At 34.9% G+C, this 26,529-nt stretch overlaps 1 protein-coding gene across 1 annotated transcript; it reads left to right on the forward strand.

Moving 5' to 3' along the window:
- Positions 1–1,583: 1,583 nt before the first annotated feature.
- scamp5b (secretory carrier membrane protein 5b) lies at positions 1,584–10,447 on the forward strand. The gene is made up of 7 exons (XM_048169431.1): positions 1,584–1,759; positions 4,148–4,197; positions 4,307–4,426; positions 5,705–5,861; positions 7,283–7,384; positions 7,567–7,684; positions 9,743–10,447. Exons 2-7 carry the CDS (start codon positions 4,191–4,193, stop codon positions 9,929–9,931), a joined length of 693 nt encoding a protein of 230 aa, XP_048025388.1. The 5' UTR covers positions 1,584–1,759; positions 4,148–4,190; the 3' UTR covers positions 9,932–10,447.
- The last annotated feature ends 16,082 nt before the right edge of the window (positions 10,448–26,529 follow it).

A 26,529-nucleotide genomic window follows, 5' to 3' on the forward strand; every position in this document is an offset into this window, starting at 1 on the left:
GGTAGTGTTTGTGTTACCCAGCTCCTGGGTCAGACGTAACAAGCCAGCGTTTGGGTAGTGTTTGTGTTACCCAACTCCTGGGTCAGACGTAACAAGCCAGCGTTTGGGTAGTGTTTGTGTTACCCAGCTCCTGGGTCAGACGTAACAACCCAGCGTTTGGGTAGTGTTTGTGTTACCCAGATCCTTGGTAAGACGTAACAAGCCAGCGTTTGGGTAGTTTTTGTGTTACCCAGCTCCTGGGTCAGACGTAACAACCCAGCGTTTGGGTAGTTTTTGTGTTACCCAGCTCCTGGGTCAGACGTAACAACCCAGCGTTTGGGTAGTTTTTGTGTTACCCAGCTCGTGGGTCAGACGTAACAACCCAGCGTTTGGGTAGTGTTTGTGTTACCCAGCTCCTGGGTCAGACGTAACAACCCAGCGTTTGGGTAGTTTTTGTGTTACCCAGATCCTGGGTCAGACGTAACAACCCAGCGTTTGGGTAGTTTTTGTGTTACCCAGCTCCTGGGTCAGACGTAACAACCCAGCGTTTGGGTAGTGTTTGTGTTACCCAGCTCCTGGGTCAGACGTAACAACCCAGCGTTTGGGTAGTGTTTGTGTTACCCAGCTCCTGGGTCAGACGTAACAACCCAGCGTTTGGGTAGTGTTTGTGTTACCCAGATCCTTGGTCATACGTAACAACCCAGGAGTTGAGTTATTTATTGCAGGCTTTTTTGCGCCCTCTTCAGGAGAAAACAGTGCAGCTCCGTCAAATTGGTGCATGTCTTCGGTAAAATACAGGTTTGTGTACAGATTATTTTTATCTAAAAATTTGTTATTGTTCTTTATGTCATTTAATTTTATGCAAAGCAACATACAGGGGTGCGATCTTAGTCACCAAATGAGTGTCGCATTAGTCTTTGCATAAAATGATTTTATTCAAAAGATGCAGAATATAAATACTTAGGATGTTAAAATATGTTCTCAGAATTGTAAACTGATTATTAATGGACAGGTTCTGGAGTCAGTCACAGCATTTTTCAAGTGAAATGCAGGCGGCGGTCTGAAGTTATCAGTTCCCCCGCCGAAGTCATCTCCGGCACGAGATCCATCGCCATTACAGTGGAAACAGGACAACAGTCGATTACACTTGAATTATTTCTAAATGTTTAATTTTTACTTAAATGTAGGCAATAAGTATTAAAAAAAACTATAAAAAATATGCTATACTATAAAATATAATTGAAAATAAAGGAAATATCATGCAAACCAGTGGTTGTGTGGCGTATTTTAAAATTAAATTAATCGGTAAAGATTAATTCATGTATGAAAAAAAAAAGATATTATTATAGTAAACATGAAGCAACCCATTATGCTGGGTTAAATAAACAACCCAATTTCTCCTGTCCTACCAGCCCTTGGCTTGAAAACCTTGAAAAAGCTGATAATCACAAATGATAATCAGGTCAGTCGGAGGTCGAAGGTTTCTTTGACACGCCCACCAAACAACAACTTCAGCACTGCGGAAAGCAACCGCGTTTCACGATAGTGATTGGCCAACGAGGTGAAAGAGGGCGTGCCCAGAACCTAATGCGCCACTCCTATTGGCTAAATCCGTAAGCGTAGTCACTAGGATATGTGGCGAATGTAACTCAAAGATCACAACAAACTTCTCCAGAAACGAGCATCTCTGCTTGCTTTAGCTTGTGCACGGTGTTTTATTTAGTATGAGTGAGTGTTTGAGTGTGCACTAGAAAGAGGCGCAGAAGGTGTGCAGGAGAAGGTAAGGCGATTATTTTCCTCTCCATTCAGTCTGTTAATGCCAGGCCGCTGGCTTAGCTTGAGCTGACATGATGGATGAATCTCATTTGCTCAGTGTTTGAAGTGAATGCTCGAGAAACAAACACATGCAATGCTTCGATTGTAAACACTCGTCCAAAGGTAAATGTTGCGATCCGCTTTGAGATGCGCGTGAATGTCAGAATGAGTGACTTCAGAAAACACACACATATGTGTGATCATCTGCCTCTTAATCCACGAGCTCTGAACACACTCCAGACCCTCACACAGCAAACACTGCGAACTTTAAAACACTGTATCTATCAATTTTACAGGATGCAATGCGCTGTTTCAGAGCGTTGAAGCGCATGTTTTATGTTGCCACACAAGATCATATCTTAGTAACTATAAGGTTACTGTTTCATTATTTGTGTTTTGCTTCTAAACTGTAGGCTGTTTACTGTAGGATGGTGGTTTTGTCCAAGACAATAGATGAAGGATCACCTATGGCTGATGCACTCTAAAAATGCTGGTTAAAAACAACCCAAGTTGGGTTGAAAATGGACAAACCCAGTGGTTGGGTTAAATGTTTCTCAACCTGCTGGTCAGTTTTATTTAACTCAAGTATTGTTTAAAAATGACTATATGTCTGGCTTAAAATGAACCCAAAATAGGTTGGAAACTAAAAATCAGACACATAATTAGTAAAGGAAACAATAATAATCAAAAGCTGAACACTAATTAATAAGCAATTTAATAAATGTTTATTGTTTAATTATTATTCTTTAAACTTATAGATAAATGTTCATTTATTAAACATATTAATAAATGTTAATTTTCAAACTATTTTTCGTTGTAAGCAAGCAATACAGTAACTGGTAACACTTTATAATGTCATGCTATGAAGCATTAGTTAAGCATAGGGATGTGCAACGATTAATCGTTTGCAAAATAAAAGTCTGTGTTTACATAATATATGTGTGTGTTCTGTGTATAAAAATTATGTATATATAAATACAGACACATACATGTATATATTTAAGAAAAATGTTAGATTTATATATAAAATATTTATATTTATATGTAATATATATATATATATATATATATATATATATATATATATATATTTAAACATGCATATATTTCTTAAATTTATACATGTATGTGTGTGTATTTACATATACATAATTATTATACAAAGAACACACACATATATTACGTAAACACAGACTTTTATTTTGCAAACGATTAATCGTTGCACATCCCTAAGCATTTGTAAATAGTTACTTCATCACTTATAAAGCATTAATAGACATTACTAAGCAGTTTATAAATACACCTATAAATGTTTTGTTCTTGATTCATGAGCATATCTATGATGAGTTTAATAATTGTATTTTCATACTTTATTAATAATCAATTTATCATTTCTAAATTATGTATTACATTATTCACAAACCAGTTATTTAGGAGTTGTCAGTGGTTCATAAGATCATTTAGGAAGTGTAAGTAAATGATTAATAAACTATTTAAACATTCATTTATACATCTTATTATTGATAAGTTAAGAAGTGCTTTATTAAAACATATTCCTACTGTAATTCATGATTATTCAGGTATTTATAAAACATTTAGAAGTGTTTAGTTAACTATTTTTGTGAGCTCGTCTAAAGTGAGGACTATTTATGCTTTGTGAAGCTTTTATAAATGAGATTTAAAGGTTCAGTGATCTTCTGCACTGCTGTTCTCTAATGATTTAAAGTTAGTACCGAGGTAGTTTTGACACTAGGAATATTTGTTAATAAAGCATTTAAATAACTAATACTATATGTCTAAATAATAAGATGCATAAATGTACATTTAAATATTTTATTAATCATTTACTTACACTTCCTAAATGATCTTATGAACCACTGACAACTCCTAAATAACTGGTTTGTGAATAATGTAATACATAATTTAGAAATGATAAATTGATCATTAATAAAGTATGAAAATACAATTATTAAAAATAATTAAATATGCTCATAAATCGAGAACAAAGCATTTATATCTGTATTTATAAATGGCTTACTAATGTCTATTAATGCTTTATAAGTGATGAAGTAACTATTTACTAATGCTTAACTAATGCTTCATAGTGTGCAGGTATTATAAAGTGTTACCCAGTATTTTTTAAACAATAGTTTGGTTAAATAAAACAAACATTTAACCCAACCACTGGGTTAAAACAACCCAATCGCTGGGTTTGTCCATTTTCAACCCAGCATTTTTTAGAGTGTAACATTGTGACAACTTACCCCTACATGCCCTACTGTTGGTTAATTTCCTGGGCCATAAAACTGAGAACCTGACTGTATTCGTCCCTTATCTTGTTCTTCACTTGTAGATTGAAAAGCTCTGAAGAACGAATAGTCGTCGCCTGTTTCCCAATGGCTGGTAAGAACCTTGAATCAGTCCATATATCTTAATTCATTACATCAACAGCAAAACAATAAGAACCTGTATTTTGCATTAATGCATTGCTTTGTTTCTGTCTGTCCCATAGAAAACAACTTTCCTCCTCTGCCTAGCTTTATTCCTCTAAGGCCGTGCTTCCATCAGGACTTTGAGGAGATTCCTGACCAGCACCGCACCACCTGCAAGAGACTCTACTACCTGTGGATCTGTGAGTCTGGAAAACACACAAAACTAACCCGATATACACAATATTTAGGTCAGATGAAGTGTTCAGATGAAAACGTCTAAAGTAGACACTCGCTAGAATGATTTGTTAGTTCTTTTAACACTGTCTTGGTGTAACTGCAGGAGGTCTGTAGAGTCATTTTAAAAGTATATGCACACAATATTAGTGTATGTCATTGATTTTTACACATATTTTGACATATAACTTGCACATGCATGTAAGACTTATTGCTGCTGCAGAAATAGCATGAAATTTCCCATAGCAGATCTATACAGGTGGAGCTGGGGAAGGTGGAGGGTTTCTGAAAGCGCGCTGCAAATTGCTACAGCAAACACTGACCAGCTATTTAAATGTTGAGCAGAGAGCTCATTGGCTGCAACAGGAACCAATCAGCTTGTGCTGTGTAGTTAAAGTCCCATCAGCCTGAGTTTCATGACAGAACTTGGTATTTTTTCTCAGTATGAAATCTAAAGAACCTTTTGTGGACTGGAAAGATTCTATGGATGTTAGAGGTTCTTCATGGAACCACAAATGCCAATAAAGAAGCTGTATTTTTACGAGTGTACTAACATTATTGGTGATTCACACTTGATTGCATTTGTTCACTGCACTAATGAAATCAATGAGCATATTTTGTTCTGAGACGTCCTTTAGGTTTAGGGTGGTTTCAAAATGTATGTGGATCCAGCATAATTAGTGTATATACATTAATTATTGTGATTTCTTGCTGTAGATTCTACCTGTAGCTGATCCCTCCGAAGGTATTCTTTATGTGTTGCTTTTGAGTGTGCTTTATTTATTTATTTATAATATTCTTTTCAATTTTGTTAGAAAAAATATTTTTCATTGCATGGAACAAATCATTGTTTTTTTTTCTTTTTGTGATTTCAGCGAGTAGACTGCATGTCACAGTAGTGTGTTTATGGTGTCTGACCTTCCTTCTGTCAGCCTTATTTATCGGGTGAGCTGCTCTGGCTCAGTGTGCTCATGTGCATTTATAACCTTTGTGCAAATGCATTGCAGCAGTCCGGCTGGTGTATTCAGGTTACTCTGCTTGGTCAAGCATTTACTCTATTTGTTGACCGCTGCATGTTCTCTCTCTGAAGTGGTGTGTGACATCATGCAGAGGTGGAGCTCCACTCTTTCTGCTTGCTCTTATCTTTCACTCTCTCTCTATCTCTCTCACACGAGTCCATCTGTGTAAATAACCAGCACAGTTCCTAACTGAGCAGAAAGTAAGACGTCTTCTCTTGTCTTCAGTGTATGGTGCGACTCTGCTGGTGAATTTCTTCGGCTGTTTGGCGTGGATGTTTGGAGGTGGAGGAGTGACTAACTTTGGCATGTCAATCATATGGGTTGTTCTCTTCACCCCGTGTTCTTATGTGTGCTGGTTCCGACCCATTTACAACGCCTTCAAGTGAGCAGTCCACTCGTTTATTACCAAATTAATACACTGTACAGTGTTTATATAGTGATTATATTTTTATTTATCATATTTTTTTTGTATTTTTTTGTATTTTATGAATAATTTTATTAATATTTTAATGAAACAGTTATTATTATTATTATTATTAAAGTTAATATGAATACATTAATAAATAATATATTTTGTTATTAGTTAAATAATATATAATTCATATATTAAATAAATAAATAACAACAATATGATGATGTTGATTAATATTGTTATTATTAAAAATTAATAAATATCATGTAAATATTAATTTATAGACATATAATTAAATAATCATCATCATTATCATCATCATATGGTAAATGTATAATGAATACATTATTATTATTTTTTTATTGTTATTTTTTATTATTTAAATTAATATTAATAAATTAATAAATAATATATAATTCATACATTAAATAAATAACAACAATATGATGACAATGATGATGATTAAAAATTAATAAATATGTAAATATTAATTTATATACATATAATTAAATAATAATAATCATCATCATCGTTTGGTAACTGTATAATGAATACATTCTTATTTTTTTCATTATTATTGAAAGTAATATTAATAAATTAATAAATAATATATAATTCATATATTAAATAAATACCAACAATAATAGATTTATTATACATTTAAATGATGATGATTATTATTATACAGTAATAAATATCATATATATATATATATATATATATATATATATATATATATATATATATATATATAATCATGTTAAATGTATAATGAATCCATTATTATTATTATTATTATTTAAATTAATATTAATAAATTGATAAATAATATATAATTTGTAATGTATTAATTATATAATATATAATTCATATATTACATAAATAACAACTTTAATTGATTCATTATACATTTAACATATGATGATTAAAAGTAATAAATATCATGTACATATTAATTAATATAAATACATAATAAAATAATAATCATCATCATATGTTAAATGTATAATGAATCCATTATTATTATTTGTTTATTTAATATATTAATTAAATATTCTTTAATTATTAATATAATTAAATTATAATTAATATAATTATATTAATTATAATTATAATTATAAATATAATATATATATATATATATATATATATATATATATATATATATATATATATATATATATATATATATTTATAATTAATATAAATAATTATATATTATTTATTTATTTATTTATTTATTTATATAAATGTAAGTAATAATAATAATAATAATAATAATAATAATAATAATAAATAAATAATAATAATACTAATAATAATAATAACTGATTCATAACACATTTACCATTAAGTTTATGTATTTGTTTATTTGTGTTTTTGTTTTTCAGGACTGACAGCTCGTTCTACTTCATGGCTTTCTTCTTTGTCTTCATGGCACAAGTGTTCATTGTTATAATTCAGGCCATTGGTATTCCAGGATGGGGTGTTTGGTAAGTGCAAATGCATGCACATATTATGCAAAAAAAACAAAAAAAAAAACATAATAATTAATTCATACCCAAATATCAGGATTATGTATGCTAACTGTATAGCTGTATGCTGATACTAGAATACTGTATGTTTTATGCTATTGTACTTTATTCATCCTTATGGTCTCATCTCTCTGTTTCAGTGGCTGGTTGGGCACCATCTCCTTCTTTGGCACGAGTATCTTTGCCTCCATCATTATGCTAATCCCCACAATCATGTTCACTGCAGTCGCTGCCATTTCATTTATCGCGCTCACGAAGGTAGCAGGCCCTCACTGATCCGCACAGGCACATCTATTAAAGCGGGACAGGCCTCTGTGTGCCTCATTGCTCGTGCAGTCGGCCTGTCTGCCAGCAGTTACAGCTCGTTTAGCTGACATGTATATAGAAGGCTTGGGGCTGGTCGGTTGTCTGTCGTGTGATGTGTCATTAAGCGTAATGCTGGAGCATGTAGTGGTTGTTAATTAGATGAGAGAGTAAATAAATTATTTACATTAGTATTTGTGCCTGTAGCCAGTAAAAATTGGGGATAATTGACCTACATATCTTGAAACTATGGAAGCTTGTTTCTGCCATGGAATAAAAAATAAAAAAGGTAATTGTAACTATTTATTTCACAATACTGACTTTTTTCTCGGAATTCCGAGATTACATTTCGCAATTCTGACATTTAATCTTGAAATTATGACTTTTTTCTCCAAATATTTTTACACCTTGCGATTCTAACTTTTTTCTCAGAATTCTGACTTTTTTTCTTGGAATTCTGACTTTTTCTCTTGGAATTCTGACTTTTCTCTTGGAATTCTGACATTTTGTCTTGGAATTCTGACTTTTTCCTTGGAATTCTGACATTTTGTCTTGGAATTATGACTTTTTCTCTTGGAATTCCGACATTTTGTCTTGGAATTATGACTTTTTCTCTTGGAATTCTGACATTTTGTCGTGGAATTCTGACTTTTTTCTTGGAATTCTGACATTTTGTCTTGGAATTCTGACTTTTTTCTCCAAATATTTTTACACCCTGCGATTCTAACTTTTTTCTCAGAATTCTGACTTTTTTTCTTGGAATTCTGACTTTTTGTCTTGTAATTCTGACTTTTTGTCTTGGAATGCTGACTTTTTTTCTTGGAATTCTGACTTTTTTCTTGGAATTCTGACTTTTTTCTTGGAATTCTGACATTTTGTCTCAGAATTATGACTTTTTCTCTTGGAATTCTGACATTTTGTCTTGGAATTCTGACTTTTTTCTTGGAATTCTGACATTTTGTCTTGGAATTCTGACTTTTTGTCTTGGAATTCTGACATTTTGTCTTGGAATTCTGACTTTTTCTTGGAATTCTGACTTTTTTCTTGGAATTCTGACATTTTTGTCTTGGAATTATGACTTTTTATTTTGGAATTCTGACATTTTGTCTTGGAATTCTGACTTTTTTCTTGGAATTCTGACATTTTGTCTTGGAATTCTGACTTTTTTCTCCAAATATTTTTACACCTTGCGATTCTAACTTTTTTTCTCAGAATTCTGACTTTTTTCTCTAAGCATTTTTACACCTTGCGATTCTCACATTTTGTCTCGGAATTCTGACTTTTTTCTCTGAATTCTGACTTTTTTCTCCAAATATTTTTACACCTTGCGATTCTAACCTTTTTTCTCAGAATTCTGACTTTTTTTCTTGGAATTCTGACTTTACATCTCGGAATTCTGACTTTTTTCTCTGAATTCTGACTTTTTTCTTCAAATATTTTTACACCTTGCAATTCTGATTTTTTTCCCCACAATTCTTAATTTTTTCTTGGAATTCTGACTTTTATCTCCGATTTTTACACCTTGAAATTGTGACTTTTTTTTTTCTTTTTTTTTTTGGAATTGTGAATTTACATTTTGCAATTCTGACATTTTTCTCCAAATTTTTTACACATTGCAATTCTGACTTTATTTTTACTGAATATTTACACCACACAATTCTGACCTTTTTACCGATTTTTTTTTTTTTTTTTTTTTTTTTTTTACATCTCGGAATTGACTTTTTTTCTCTGAATATTTTTTTTACTTCGTAATTCTAACATTTTTCTCTGAATTCTGAGTTTACATCTTGCAATTCTAACTTTTTACATCTCACATAAAGTTCATATCTCTAGAAAGAAAGTATGAAATGTGCAATATAAACTATTTGCGAGGAAAGAAGTCACAATGCCCTTTCCGTGGCAGAAATAAACTTCCACATAAATCTGTGACTGATTAATATTAATGTCTTGCTCATTATTGAGATGTTCTCCGCTTAAATAATCGTACCCTTGAATATGTGTTGTGTGTGGCAGGTTCATAACTTCTACCGAGGCAGTGGAGGCAGCATGAGTAAAGCGCAGGAGGAGTGGGTGTCTGGCGCCTGGAAAAACCCTCACGTTCAGCAGGCAGCGCAGCAGGCAGCTATGGGCGCAGCGACTGGGGCCATGCAGGGCCCACAGACACCGCAGTACTCCACACCCTCCTACGACAACACCATGTAAAACACCACCAAACAATGAATAATCAATAGATCCAGGCCGAGCGAGAAACCTGTTATTGATCGTGACGTGATGTAGCCGGAATATGAGGTGGAACAAGCGATGCTTCGGATTTTTTGTTTTTTTTATTTAAACGTGTCTTTGTTTTGAGTTTTGTGTATTTTTTGCTGTTATGTGACAGTATTAAATTAGAAATGAGTTTATGTAGATTTGATAAGATTTACAATCAGGGAAAAGCTGAAAATATCAGGAAATATTAAAATTTTGTATAATTTTTATAAAATATATAAAACATACAAGGGAATTTTAATAAATTATATAAACCATCCTGGAAATTAAAAAGGTAAATATTAATATTTTGAAAATATGAATTCAGCTAGAAATTGTGAACACATTTGTCTATAAAATGATTAAATGATTAAACATTTTAAAGATGCAAATTTTTATAGTGAATATATTTTTTGCTAGTTATTCTACACTCTAAAAAATGCTGGGTTAAAAATGGACAAACCCAGCGGTTGGGTTAAATGTTTGACCAATGTGCTGAACAGTTTTATTTAACCCAACTATTATTTAAAAATTATTATATTGTTTAAAATGAACCCAAAATATGTTGGAAATGAACATTAATTAATAAGTTTAATGAATAATAATTAAACAATAAACATGTATTAAATTGCTTGTTAATAAATGTTCACCTTTTGATTATTATTGTTTCCTCTAGTAATTATGTGTCTGATTTCAACCTATTTTGGGTTCATATTAAGCCAGCCATATAGTCATTATTAAACAATAGTTGAGTTAAATAAAACTATTCAGCAGGTTGAGCAAACATTTAACCCAATCACTGCGTTTGTCCATTTTCAACCCAACTTGGGTTGTTTTTAATTCAGCATTTTTTAGAGTATAAATTATTTAATCTGCTTGAAACTGCTCAAGTGAGTGTAATATGAAATTACTTTTAAAAATATTTATTTAGTAATCATAAATGACTAGTAGACAGGTTTCTCTTTTCATTAATTCAATTTGATGTATTTTGTTTTAATTTCAGAAATACTGTACTGTGTGTATAATGTGTAGAAATGATTTCGTCAGGTCACTGAAACATGGTTTGTGAGTATAAATGCATTACATTTGCATTACATTGAAAGGGAATTGTGTAAATCGTTACCATTTTCAAAGACATTTTAGACATGTGATATAAAACCAGTGATACAGATTCTTGACTGTAATGAATTTAAATAAAGCACCAATGAATACAAGTAAACCTCTTTGGGCTTCATGTGTAAAGTGTTTTGTCCAGCAGGGCGCAGTGTTGTTCTAGGCTGTTCACACTCCCTTCCCTCCCTTTCCAAGCCGGGATTTCCCCAGAGACAGCACTGACTTGCAGATTGCAATTGGACAACACCACCACCTTGTCAGACTAATAACTTGATCCTCAGTTAGGCGCAAAATTAAGCAGGCACGTTTTCAGCGTGGACATCAGCCGAGCTTGTGTCTGAGCCCAGATTAGATCGCTGAAGAAGACAACGAATGGATTTTTGTCTCACACTCTCATCATTTGTATCTCCCTGCGCAGAGTAATGATAGGATCATTCACATTAGAGAGTATCCCAGAAGACACCAGCACTGCCAGAAACCTCACTGACATCCTCTGCTTTAGACACAGAGGCGATGTAAAATAAAACTCATAGTATGAATTATGAAGATGAGCATGTTTTCTTGCTTCCAGCTTAAATCAAATTATGGAGTAAAAACAATAAAGTCAGCACCATCACAGTGAAACTTGTTCTTTATATCACTTATATCGGCTCAAACCTTCACGCCGGCGTTATATCACTGACAGCAAAGGCCCTGATGCTTTAGTGCTCCCGCAGATCAACCGGTGAATGACTCTAGCAAGGTCAAGGTCATGGATTGGAACTCATAATAATAAAACATACAGCTCGATGGTTACAGCTCTATGACTGTCCTGGAAAATGTCAGAATTGTTGTTGTGTTTCATAATACAGAAGTTGATGTATCTGCAGCATTGCTACAGTTGCAGACAGTGAAATACAATATTGTACATTCATATTAACTGTAGCAGTATTGCAACTCAGCAGGCAGTATGTCCCGTATAAGCTAAACTCTAGATTGTGAGGTGGAAATTCATGTCGTGCAGATGGGAAATTACAGTATGATCTGCCTTAGGGTCTATCTCTGAATTTCCTTTACTCCGTGATACTCACTGCGTAAAACATCTGTTCTTCTGCAGTGCGTTAGAAGGAAATGAAGTCATTCTGAACAGGGTTCGAGTTAAGTTAGTGTACGCTATACTGTAGAAAAAGAATTGTTGGTTTAACTTTAAAAAGTAAGTTACCTGAGTTTTTTTTGAGTTCTTTCAATGAAGGCCATTGATTTAATCAACAGAAACTCAATTGTTATCTGAAGCACATTAATTATGTAAGTTGATTTGACAAAAGAAAATATGTGATAAGTCATGAAAATAATTTTTTACAGTGTAAAAAAAATGCTGGGTTAAAAACATCCCAAGTTGGGTTTAAAATGGACAAACCCAGTGAATGGGTTGTTTTAAGCCAGCAGTTGGGTTAAATGTTTGCTGGGTAGTTTTATTTAACCAAACTATTGCTTAAAACTGACTATATTAAACATAAAATATTTTAGGAATTAACATTTATTAATATGTTTAAAGGATAATAATTAAAGACTAAACATTTACTCAATTGCTTATTAATAAATGTTCACCTTTTGATTATTATTGTTGCCTCTAGTAATTATGTGTCTGATTTTTGAGTTCATTTTAAGTCAGCCATATATGGATTTTAAACAATAGTTGAGTTAAATAAAAATGACCAGCACGTTGGCCAAACATTTAACCCAACCGCTGGGTTAAAATAACCCAATCACTGGGTTTGTCCATTTTCAACCCAACTTGGGTTGTTTTTAACCCAGCATTTTTTAGAATGTAAATCTGGCTAACAGGGAACGTTCTCAGAACGTTCTGGCAAGGTTCTCTCAAAGTTATAAGCAAGTAACATTAAGAACACTCACTTAAAGTTATCTGGTCTTTCATAAAGTTCTCAAAACGTTAACAACATCGTTCATGGAACGTTTTTTTTCTGAAACGTTTTAGTTGGACGTTCTTCTAACATTTTTTTTTTAAATGTTACTATTTGTTTCAGAACATCAGAGAACATTCAAAGTAACGTTCCCATGAAGAATGATAAAATGGAACGAGGGCGGGGCAACCTGTCACTCACATGAGATCCACCAATAGCAAACCACAACCATCCAATCAATTTGCCACAGACAAAATCAAGCCCCGCCCTACATTTGTTCTTGTTCCAGAAGCGATTCATGAGGATATACTTCACAGTAGGGAAGAAAAGATTGTAGCATAATATAGTATATTATATATAAGTGCACTTAAAGTGTTTTAAGAAACATAGTTATGAAAGCATACTCTCTTTAAGTTTAAGTACACTTTTCACTTTTTTTAAAAGTATTCAAGTACACTAAAAGTTCACATTCAACACTCATTTTTCACAAGGAAAGGCTGATTCTGAGTCTCAGTCGATCCCTGCCCAAGTCTTCATTCTGTGCCCAAACATCCATAATTAACAAGCACAAGGGCTTATGGGAGTCATTCACATGTGGGATGCAGTGCAGCACAGAGTATAGTATAAATGTAAAAAAAAAAAGAAAAATAGTGAAAGACACAACTTGTTCCTTGGGTTCTGTGGCCCTAGAGAAAGTCATTCATTCAGTGTAGCATTCTTGGCCTGCATCAATGCATGATAAAGTAATGGTGGCTGGGACGTGACTTCATCTGTTTTGGTATTCGGTCACCATGAGAGACTACAGCTGCTTTACCAGAATACTAACAAAAATATGTTCTAAAACGTTTTGTTAAGTTCTGAAAACATTCTCTGGACATTCAAAATGTCCATTTAGAAAAAAAAAAAATCTTTTAAAAAGTTTTTGGTTACACTTTATTTTAAGGTGTCCATGTTACAGTGTAATTATACATTTAATTACTGAAGTTTCAGCTCAAAATACCCCACAGATCATTTATTATAGCTTGTCAAATTTAAAGTACAACGTCTGATTTGCCCCTATTTGGGTTTGAGCAAAAACACGCCGTTTTTGTGTGTGTCCCTTTAAATGCAAATGAGCTGCTGCTCCCGCCCCCTTTCCAGAAGAGGGCGGAGCTTTAACAGCTCAACAACAACAAAGCTGGAGAATCTCACGCAGCCAAAATGAGGATTGTCAGTAACGGTGTTCAGCCTTACATTGTTCAAACCGGAGTCGACACTGATGGAGAGACTCAGGAAGAAGTTACAACTTTTAGACGTTTCTGAATGGTTAGTGGATAAATTGATGTAGTTGCTGTGGAGTTGATTCAACTCATCCACTAGCATGTGCCGTCATGTTCATCTTTTGTGTTGAACTGACCCTCGTTTGTGAAGCAGTCAACAACATTCCATGAACATTCCATATAAATGGTTATGTGGTAATATTTTGAGAACATTATTAAAGACCAGAACTTTGAACGAACGTTCCATTAACAATACTGGAAGAACGTTTGTTCATAACCTTGTCAGAACGTTAGCCAAAGTTCTTAAATGTTTCCTATTTGCTGCATTACCACCCCAAAATCAACAGCCATTACTCCTTAAAGGAAATGGATTTCGTTCAGGGCCTTCTAACCTTATCAATATAGTGATAAACACTATCACGAGGAACATAATGGGGAATTCAAACCTAATAAATAAGTTTTAGGTGGTTAATGTTTGCAGAGGGGTCAGTAGAGGAACACAGGAGTCAGTTCTCCAGTGAACAGAGGAGCTCTATGTTCTCCCAGTCAAGGGTGACTGTATCCTTGTGCTTTACAAACACACACAAACTCTCTCTATCACACCCATATGACTGTGTGCAGACACACACGCCACGTATAGGAATCTCATGATGTCTAATGCCCTCTGTCTCTTATATGGAGCTCTCCTTCACTTTATGATCAACACACTCTTGATCTGACAGTGCAAAGAAAGTAAAGTCAAAGAGGAACTCAGAGACAGCTTATTATTTGTTTCATTGCAAATTCTGGGTCATGAACTGCTTTATTTGTGCACATGAATACAAACAGAGGCCCTAAAAAGTATTTAGACACTTATTCCACTCCTAAAATGTCATTGCATTATATATATCTCAAACCACAAAGCTCGGTTTGATTCACGCTGATGCGATTGCCATAACACTGTTTCATTATGGATGCGAGCTACGTGGTGTGCTGCTCACAGTCTTTGAATAAAGACATCTGGTAGATCCATGTTTGGAGGACAAACAATCAGTTCGCCCTTTGTAATCTTACATTACATCAGCTGTTGTTTGTCTCATGTTGTCTGCTTGTGAACAGCATTCATCACGTCCTTGCAAACAACTGCAAACAGATAATGTAATCCAAACTTTGTTTAAACTCTTAACCGGAGCCTCTGGCTAACTTTGAGACTTCTTCATTTTTCCTTTAATGATGGGACTCATTGTTTATGAATTATAATCGTGCCTGTAAGCTACTGACACACTACAATGCAGTAGGCTTACTATTTCACAACACGAAGCGCTATTAAGCAACATGCTATAGTTCTCTTGACCCTTATGATTATCTTTACTATCTTTATGTTTGAGTCCCAGAGGCTCTAATGCTGTATGTGAAATCCATCCATCCATGCATCCAATCAATCAACCAATCAATCAATCAATCAATCAATCAATCAATCAATCAATCAATCAATCAATCAATCAATCAATCAATCAATCAATCAATCAGGGCTGGGCGATTTTTCTGATTAATTCGAATGTAATGTTTTGCCACGATTTTATTATTTTTAAATCAAGAAATCACGGTTTTGAATAAAAATGTTGGCAAATTTTACAATTAGACATGTTGACAATTCAGCAATGATAACAGTTTAGACAAGAAAATGATCCGACCACATGATGGTGCGTCTGATTCACCATTCTTGTGTGACGTGTAACACATTGCTTGTCTTAAGCGGCTGTTCACTCAGAAATACGTTATTGCGTTGAAAATCACTGTGTTTTCAGAATGTAGTTTCATAGGTGAGACGCTGCAAAAGACGCAAGATACGAGTGCAACAACCAAACACGTCCGTCAAACATAAAAACAATAGGAATTAAAGCTGCAAGCAGCGATGAAAGGGCCGTGCTCGCAACCGGTGGCCTTAGGAAAACAGGGATAGTGGGAGACATGCATTTAAGCAGGTAAATATAGGGGGAAAAAATAGCAAAGTCATTTCGACATGCCACACTTCCTGCTGCCAGCAGGTGGCACTTTTACTATCACTGAAAATTACCATGTAGTTGTCTTCAGGTCAGGACTATTATCATTATCAAACATGTAAGCTTTGGGGCAGATTGGACATTGTATGACTGAGTTACAACAACTTCACGTTTTGTGGCATTAATCGCATACATTAGCACTTAGCCAAGTGTTGCATGATTTAACATGTTTCTAGCATGTTTGGAGCTTCATGGCATATACAAATGTATTTCAGGGAGTGGATTACAGTGCAAAGCATGTCATTTCCCGTAGCCAACAGGTGGCGCTATGACTAACTGAATATTGGCATGTAGATGTCTTTAGGCCAGGACTCTAATAAAACATGTGAAGCTCGGGGCAGATCGGACTTTCATGACAAAACATCAAATTTTGTCAGGCCGCCAACTAAAACTCTAGATCTTCGTAAGTTAATGTCGCAAAGGCCTTTAGATTAGACTGACCAAATTTGATGTGAATCTTATTAAAGGGATAGTTTACCCAAAAATGAAAATTTTATGTTTATCTGCTTACCCCCAGGGCATCCAAGATGTAGGTCACTTTGTTTCTTCAGTAGGACACAAATGATGATTTTTAACTCCAACCGTTGCCATCTGTCAGTCTTATAATGTGTGTCAATGGTAACACAATTTATAAGAGTCAAAAAAACATGCATAGACAAATCCAAATTAAACCCTGCGGCTCGTGACGACACATTGATGTCCTAAGACACTAACTGATTGGTTTGTGTGAGAAACCGAACAGTATTTATATCATTTTTTTACCTCTAAAACACCACTATGTCCAGCATGCGTTCAGCATTCGCTTAGTAAGGTCTGATCGCGCTCTGACAACGGCAGTGATGTCTAGCACTCATTGAAGTATATGCGCGACATCACTGCCGTTGTCAGAGCGCGATAAGACCTTACTAAGTGAATGCTGAACACAGTTGGACATAGTGGTGTTTTAGAGGTAAAAAATTATATAAATACTGTTCGGTTTCTCGCACAAACCGATCGTTTCGTGTTTTAGGACATCAATGTGTCGTCACGAGCCGCAGAGTTTAATTTGGATTTGTCTATGCATATTTTTTGACTCTTATAGATTGTGTGACCATTCACTCGCATTATACGGCTGACAGACGGCAACGGTTGGAGTTAAAAATCATCATTTTTGTCCTACTGAAGAAACAAAGTGACCTACATCTTGGATGCCCTGGGGGTTTGTTAAAGTACAACGTCTGGAAATGGCAAAAACTGCAAAAATTTTGTAGAGAAAATTAACAAGATCTCTCTTCCTGTTGGGTTTCAGGTTTTGCTCCCCGAGACTTTTTTGTAGGTATTGGGCTATTACATGTGTGTACTGAATTTCATACTTGTACGTGAAACATAGTGCGAGGGGCACTTCGTTGATTTGTAGGTGATGCTTTTCGAGCCATTTTGCCTCAACTAATTCTGAAACCCACATCAGATGTAAATTTTTACCACTTCTGATGCGTATGCAAAGTTTTGTGAGTTTTCAATGTTTAGGCCCTCAAAAATGTGATTCATTTCGGAAAAGAATAACAAGAAATTAAGCAATTCCAATAGGGTCCTCACATAACCAAATAGCGCAATGAAATGCAAAAACCTGTAAGGAACTACTACTGTATGTTTGATATTTAATGTTTGCATGATGGTGACAGGCTGAAACGTGCTGTTATTTTCAAAAAGCATTTACTGTTAATAATAGCCCATTACTGGTGTTATTTATTGCTATTAAATTGTTGGCTAAGAAATATTTAGCATTTTTTTTTTTTATATATATGTTTAAGATAAGTTTGTACAATATTTGCCTTCATATTTCATGTATATTTTCTGGAAAAATATTTAACTAATATCAAGCAATTTGCTTTACATTTATACCATGTTACTTGAATCAAATTGTAGTTATGTTTTTAATTTGACTAGTTAAATCGGAAATCAGTCAATTGGTCTGAAAAAAATAGAGATTTTCGGCCAGCCCTACAATCAATCAATTATTGTGTTCCGTTGATTTTATTGATTTTTTTTGAGATACTAAGAGCTTTTTGGACATTTCATGTATTTGTCATTGTCAAGTTAAGTCACATTTATTTCTAGAGCGCTTTATACAATGCAGATTGTCTCAAAGCAGCTTCAAAAACAAGAAAATAACAGCATTAATGTCGCAGAATTCATCAATTATGAAACAAATTCAATTCCAGCTGTAAAACAGAAAGGCAATAGTGTCATTATTCAATTCATTTAAATAGCAGTGTCAATGTTGCATAGTCCTAACTGAACATTTATTCATAATGTCACCTGCTTTGCCAGTAAGCCTTTGAATTGGCTCTCTGAGGCAAACGTGTCCCAAAGTCATCAATGTTTTAAACCCTTGAGCCACATCAGCATCTGTGGATTGAAAGCCAAATCAGGCTACTGATGAAGAACCTGTAAAATAAGCAAGTTAGTAAACTCCCGCTCTTCCAGAGCCGTTCCCAGTCATTTGTTCCAATTGTCCGAGAGTCTATAAACAAGCGTATCCCTGCAGCAATTTTGCCCTCTGTTAGCAGCACCTCTGTAATGAGAATTTATTCCCCCATTGTTCCCTCCGTATGGCCTCCTTTGTCGCCTCAGGAACGGGCCATTTGCGAGTAACTGAGAATTGAGTGTGGAAAGCGAAGGAGGACACAGAGGACAGGAACGATGTGGGTCTCCCGGCGGTTACTTCCAGGCAGCGATGCGAGCCCGACTGCCAAGACAACTCACCTTCTTTATTCCAAGACCTTCAGATGTAATGGCACACATAAATAGAGATGATGAGGAGTTCATTAGCTCAGCCGAATGGCCTCGGCGCCGCACGAGACGCGTTTGCAACCAGCCGTCGTTATTAAAGTAAACAAGCCGGTCGCTGAGGCTGAAGTGAAATATCTTCACGCTTGTGTTTTTCACCGTAAGTGATAGTTGAATTATTTACCGCGGCGCTCGGTCTCCATCTTCACATCTCAACAGTTCAAGATAATCTCCCACTGAGTCCGAGTTGTTAATCATTTGATTTAATGGTGGAGAACGGCACTAGTCTGGAGATAAATCACGGCGACATCGAGACCACCGTGTCGTGACGTCGCGTTGCCCCGTCTCAGAGCAGAACAGACAAACTTGTGTTTCCACACTACACAAACATCTCATGTCGACTGCCTGCTGTTACATTTTCTCTTTACTTAACCGTCACAAGTCATGCTCGAGGAGAACAGCAGATCAAGCGCTCCATTGGATTGGGCTTCACTAGGCCAACTGTTCATGCACCAAAATAATCTGTTTATAATCGGATTGATGGTTCAAATGGACTGAAAAGCCTTCATGTAAACATTCGAGTGAAATTTCGATATCTCGTGTAGCTCTGAAATAATCAAATTAACAGGAAAAATATTCTGAACTCTTGAACCTAATTATTTCAAATTCAAAACTGCGCAGTGCAATGATGATGCTATATTGTAATAAATATGTGTGTCTTCTTTTTAATCATGCATGCAGTAGCTCCCCTGACATCACAACAGTGGCTTTCTTTAAAGGATTAGTTCACTTCAGAATTCAGATTTACTCACTCTCATGTCATCCAAGATGTTCATGTCTTTCTTTCTTCAGTTAAAAAAAGAAATTAAGGAAAACATTCCAGGATTTTTCTCCATATAGTGGACTTCACTGGGGTTCAACGGGTTGAAGGTCCAGTTTCAGTGCAGCTTCAAAGAGCTCTACATGATCCCAGACGAGGAATAAGAGTCTCATCTAGAGAAACCATTGGCCATTTTCTAAAAAAAAAATAAAAATTATATACTTTTTAACCACAAATGCTCGTTTTGCACTGCTCTGCGATGCTCCACGCATGACGTAATCATGTTGGAAAGGTCATGCATAGTACCGCGGTAGGGCGAAAAACTCCATTTTATTTTCTCCTCCAACTTCAAAATTGTCTGAAATCATTGTTTTAATTTTTTTTTGTAAAGGGTGTTTGATTTAGTCTTTGCACGTTCACTTTGTAAACACTGGATCGGTACTTCTGCCTAAGTCACGCGTGACCTTTCCAACATGATTACGTAGTTTGTGGAGTATCACAGAGCAGTGCAAGATGAGCATTTGTGGTTAAAAAGTATATAATTTTTGTTTTTTTTAGAAAATGGCCAATGGTTTCTCTAGATAAGACTCGTATTCCTCGTCTGGGATCATGTAGAGCTCTTTGAAGCTGCACTGAAACTGGACCTTCAACCCGTTGAACCCCAGTGAAGTCCACTATATGGAGAAAAATCCTGGAATGTTTTCCTTAATTTCATTTTTTAACTGAAGAAAGAAAGACATGAACATCTTGGATGACATGGAGGTGAGTCATAATGAGATTCATAACTAAATGGAAGAAGCATTACATGATGTTTCATCACTGGAGTGTTTGAATTCATCTGCCCTCAAACAAGAACTGTGGATTGAATGTGTTTTCCATTGTCTTTGTTCTTTATTCCTACCGAAGAGACCATCCTGCTAGTCTAAACTGTTTTTTTAGAAAGTATCTGATCTTCTCAAAAACAACCAAACTAGAGTTTAGACCAGTCTGGTGGTCAGCTAATTCCAGAAAACACTGAGTTTGTGCTGGTTTTCAGTGAACTGTAAGCTGAAATGCCAGATTCATGTGATTCTTCACTCGCCTGGTCTGGCATTTATATTTCTCTCTTCTCGTTGAGGTCTTGTCTTGTTCTCTCTGCAGTCAAAGAAAGCTATGCAGTCCGGGCGTACACGTGTTTACTAAACCACACGTATTACTTGGAGCGCTGCTGAAACCGGCTCCTCGCTCTGTTTTTAATCTGATGTCATGATCGTGGAATTCGCTAATAGGCCTCTGACTCGGTCTTACCTCTCTTATTTGGCGACATTTGCTCACTGAAAACACACAAGCATGTCGTCTACAAACTGCACAGTTCACACTCAGTAAAACTGTGGTATCTCAAAATAAAAACATGATTTATGCTAAATAAGGCAGTAAAGTTAGTTATTCATGTATGTATAGTAGTGGCCAAAAGTGAGGAAAACCCTTTATTCAAAAAGATTTTGTAAGCACATCGTGTAGTTGTGCTTGGAGTCGATTGTTTTATTTGTGATAATAACGTGATGAAACGTGCCATATTGTGCAGACATAATTTTTGGACAGGCTGAACACACAAAATATGAATAACCGACTATGTATGCTATGTGATTTTTTATGCATTTTTGTTTTGTTTTTTTGCCATTTTTTTTTAAGATAGATACCTTAAAGGATTAGTTGACTTCAGAATTAAAATTTCCAAGTCATCCAAGATGTTTATGTCTTTCTTTCTTCAGCTGTAAAGAAATGAAGGTTTTTGAGGAAAACATTCCAGGATTTTTCTCCATATAGTGGACTTCACTGGGGATCAACGGGTTGAAGGTCAAAATGTCAGTTTCAGTGCAGCTTCAAAGAGCTCTACATGATCCCAGACGAGGAATAAGAGTCTCATCTAGAGAAACCATCACTCATTTTCTAATAAAAATAAAAAATTATATTCTTTTTAACCACAAATGCTCGTTTTGCACTGCTCTGTGATGCTCCATGCATGTTGGAAAGGTCACGCGTGACGTAGGCGGAAGTACCGAGCAAGTGTTTATAAAGCAAACATGCAAAGACTAAAGGCCCGTTCACACCAAGAATGATAACTATAACGATAACTATATTTGTGTCCACACCCAAAATGATAAGTGTTTTGTGTAAGCTCACGCTCTGCAGTTTCAAAGTGTGTACAACATGTTTTTGCTGTTTTTGTTGCATTTAGACAGCTTTGACCAGCAGATGTCCTCAGCTTGCTATGTTTGGAGTGAATAGCTAGTGTAATCGATCTAATCTAACAGTGAATTTAGCTGACAAAGTCATTAAAGTGGAACAAAAACAACACTTAGTCTTTTTCACTGCAACTTCAAAGGAAGCAAGAAAATTGTCGAAACTAGTGCTGGATATCTGAGGGCATTTTATATTTCACTGTTTGCAAGCCTGGCATTCTGACAGTTTATTCCGAGAGTATGACTGATTGTTTTCCAAATATCCATTTTCTTTAAAGTATCATTCAAAAGGGGGTTTGACTTGTCAAACAGTGGTGGCTTTTTCTGAACCTCTGCAATCAACTTCTCCGCAATGTCGTCTGCCATTTTAAATGAGCGAGCCCTTAAATTAGAATGGATTCTGATTGGATGTCAGTATATTATTGTTCAACAGCTGGAAAGAACGATTTTTAGAACGTCTTAGAACGATTTTTAGAACTATATCTTTATCATTATCTTTATAGTTATCGCTCTTGGTGTGAACGGGCCTTAATCCAAGCACCTTTTACAAAAAAAGGTAAAACAACGATGTTGAATGATTTTGAAGTTGGAGGAGAACTTCCGGGGTACTTCCGCCTACATCACATGACGCGTTTTGATATATATATATATATATATATATATATATATATATATATGTGTGTGTGTGTGTGTGTGTGTGTGTATATACACACTACCGTTCAAAAGTTTGGAATCTGTAAGATTTTTAATATTTTTAAAAGAAGTTTGTCTGCTCACCAAGATTGCATTTATTTAATTAAAAATACAGTAAAAACAGTAATATTGTGAAATATTATTACAATTTAAAATAACTGTTTTCTATTGGAATATAATATAAAATGTAATTTATTTCTGTGTTGGAAAAGCTGAATTTTCAGCATCATTACTCCAGTCTTCAGTGTCACATGATCCTTCATAAATCATTCTAATATGCTGATTTGCTGCTCAATAAACATGTATTATTATTATCAATGTTAAAAACAGTTGTATACTTTTTTTTTTCAGGATTCCTTGATGAATAGAAAGTTCAAAAGAACAGCACTGAAGACTGGAGTAATGATGCTGAAAATTCAGCTTTGCCAACACAAGAATAAATTACATTTTCAAATATTTTCAAATAGAAAACAGTTATTTTAAATTGTAATAATATTTCACAATATTACTGATTTTACTGTATTTTTAATTAAATAAATGCAGCCTTGGTGAGCAGACGAAACTTCATTTAAAGACATTAAAAATCTTACCGATCCCAAACTTTTGAATAGTCTATGAATAATTCTGATAGTGTATGTATATATATGTGTGTATATATATATATACCCAAAAATTGTCACATTGCATGCATGGATTCATTCATATTCATACAACCAAAAAAAAAGGGTAAAAGCTGGTGAAAAAAAACAAAAAAAAAACCAAATTAATAAAATCAAAAACTTCCGTTGCTCAGCCAGCATCTCATAAAAGAATCCCAGCATTCTCCAGTTTACCAAAAGCTCAACAAAGGCTCATTGTGTTCTGGTCTGTCCCTCTTGTAAACTTTGGCATCACAGTCTTTTTTCTCAGAAATGACATGTTTATTGGTTTTCCTATTATATAACAAAGCATGCAAACCAAAAAGAAATGTATTATCAGTGGAACAATCATGTACCAAACCCTAATCTACCCCTTGTAGTCGCTTGCATGCGTGTGTATTTTGGGATTTTTAATTGCACTTTGTTGTTTCCATCACTTTATTTAACTGTGAAGATTCTGACAAGTGTAGATTCATCTTTAAAACTAACGCTGAGATGCATGTGATTTCTGCTCTTGTGAATCTGCTTCTGAGGTTACAGAGTTCTTATTACAGGCCTAATTCTTAATCAAAATGTTGCTTCTGTGGAACAAAACTGCTGGCATTCGGTACAGTACATGTTCTGTGCAAACGCAGATGGCAGATGGGAAACTTTCCCTAAAACTGAGCCACTTCAGCACAGTCTGATGAGTGTGTTTACAACCACTTTAATTGACTTTGGATTGTCTGAACTCAAAAGACTTTCTACTTCCACTAAAAAAAAGCTGGTATACACTTCGTCTTTATTTAAAGATCCAGTATTTAAGGACAGATGATTCAGAGCACAAAAATAAGAGACAACCACAACAATAATAACAACAGCTCAAAGAGATGGATGTGTGCACCTGTCCTGGACCACAAAACCAGATCGCAACCAAACTGTCTACACTATAAACAATGATAATAATCATTTATACAGGGTATAAAGAGATACGATAAAACAAAGTCTGTTCTGCATTTGATCTGGATCTTAATAATGGACAACACTTTTCCCAGACTGTAAACCAGGCGGAGTGAATGAAGAACTGCTCACTGCAGAAAGGAATTCATTTAGCTTTGGTTGAAGGGTTTGATGCATGAAAACACACATTTCATTCACATCGAACATATACAGTACGATGACCCTCACGGAAAGTTTCTTAGAGGTTTCGTATGCATTTATTAGCTGATTATTGCATGCTTATACTGCAGAACGTACAGTATGCAGACGGGTGTTTGTCGTTTAAGGCTCTTCAAGTGTAGCATAATATGGAGCTCTTTTTAACTGCAAATACTGTTTCTCTTTCCGAGGTAGGTACGGATGGAGTTAAGATTGTCAGTAACATTAAAGTATGCAATGTTAGCTTTGCAACAGTAGTATCATCTGTGTTCGATTTAACATTTCAAGGCATAAATCTCAATTTCAGATACAAAGAAACATGAATTCCTGGAGTGTAACACAGCAAGTACAGTATTTCCCTCCACAAGAACAGTGGATATGAGTACACTATGATAAAATAAACCTATAGCTAATGGCATGCATCAGTGGGTTAACTGTATCATATGAAGCATACAATGACCTGTGGCGGTTGACCAGTGCTGGCAGTTAAAGAAACAATAGATATGATCCAACATGGATGTCAGGATTCACACGGAACAAGTTCATTTTAAAACGAAGGGTTTGGGTTTAGTCCAATACCATACAATCCTGTAGCTTAAACAGTAGATCATGGCACCAGCAACACCAAGGTCATGGGTTTGATTCCAGGGAATGTAAATGTAGACCGTTAATGCAATGCAAGTCGCTTTAGATAAAAGTGCCTGCCAAATGCATGAATGTAAATATTGTCGATTACCACAAAAAATCATTTTTTAAAAAAACAAAAAGCATTACAGTAAGTTACAATGAGGCACTTAAAGGGATAGTTCACCCAAAAAGTTGTCATCATTTACTCATCCTTAAGTTGTTCTAAACCTGTATGAGTTTCTTTCTTCTGCTGAAGACAAAAGAAGATGAAAGTCGATGAAAAGTCATGTAAAAGTCATTTGATGAAAGTCGGTAACCAAACAGTCGTGGGGTACCATTGACTTCTATAGTATGGAGAAGAAATACTATGGAAGTCAATGGGGCCCATCAACTGTTTGGTTAACTGACATTCTTTAAAATATCTTTATTTCCTGCAGAAGAAAGACATTCATACAGGTTTGGAACGACTTGAGGATGAGTAAGAGATGACAGATTTTTAATTTTTGGGTGACCTGAAGTGAATGGGGCCAAAAATACTCACTGTTTCAGTAGTACAGCCACACAACAATGTGTGTTGTTCACTGCAAAAATGATCACTAATTTTATCTTGCTTTCCACTACTAATATCTAAACACTGTTAAATCAACATGCATTTAATTGAGAAGCAAAATGACTTAAAGGAGCTATATGAAGGATTCAGAAACCCTGTTATTAGTGACACCGGTGGCCATGAAGTGAACTGCAGCCAGTAACTGCTCATGCTCACACTCGTGCACATCTAACGTACAGGAGACTGAGTTGTGACTTTATATCTCGCAATTTTGACTTTTTTTCTCAGAATTGTGAGATATAAACTCGCAATTGCGTGTTATAATGTCCAACCGTGAAGGGAAAGAAGGCTGCCATTTTTTTTCCTCAGAATTGCAAGTTTATCTCACACAATTCTGACTTTCTAACTAGTAATTCTGACTTTATATCATAATTCTGACTTTCAAACTAGTAATTCTGACTTTATATCTCGCAATTCTGACTTTATAGCACACAATTCTGACTTTCTAACTAGTAATTCTGACTTTATATCTCACATTTCTGACTTTATGGCACACAATTCTGACTTTCTAACTAGTAATTCTGACTTTATATCTCGCATTTCTGACTTTATATCTCGTAATTCTGACTTTATATCATGCAATTCTGACTTTATAACTCACAATTCTGACTTTATAACTAGTAATTCTGACTTTATATCATGCAATTCTGACTTTATAACATAATTCTGACTTTATAACACAATTCTGACTTTATAACTCACAATTCTGACTTTATAACTTG

Source organism: Megalobrama amblycephala, linkage group LG19 (genome assembly GCF_018812025.1).
Source record: "Megalobrama amblycephala isolate DHTTF-2021 linkage group LG19, ASM1881202v1, whole genome shotgun sequence".
Lineage (NCBI taxonomy): Eukaryota > Metazoa > Chordata > Actinopteri > Cypriniformes > Xenocyprididae > Megalobrama > Megalobrama amblycephala.

Coding starts and splice junctions, on each gene's coding strand:
- scamp5b (XM_048169431.1), top strand. Junction 4,427..5,704: donor ACTCTACTACCTGTGGATCT/GTGAGTCTGGAA, acceptor TCTTGTCTTCAG/TGTATGGTGCGACTCTGCTG. Junction 7,385..7,566: donor ATTCCAGGATGGGGTGTTTG/GTAAGTGCAAAT, acceptor TCTCTGTTTCAG/TGGCTGGTTGGGCACCATCT.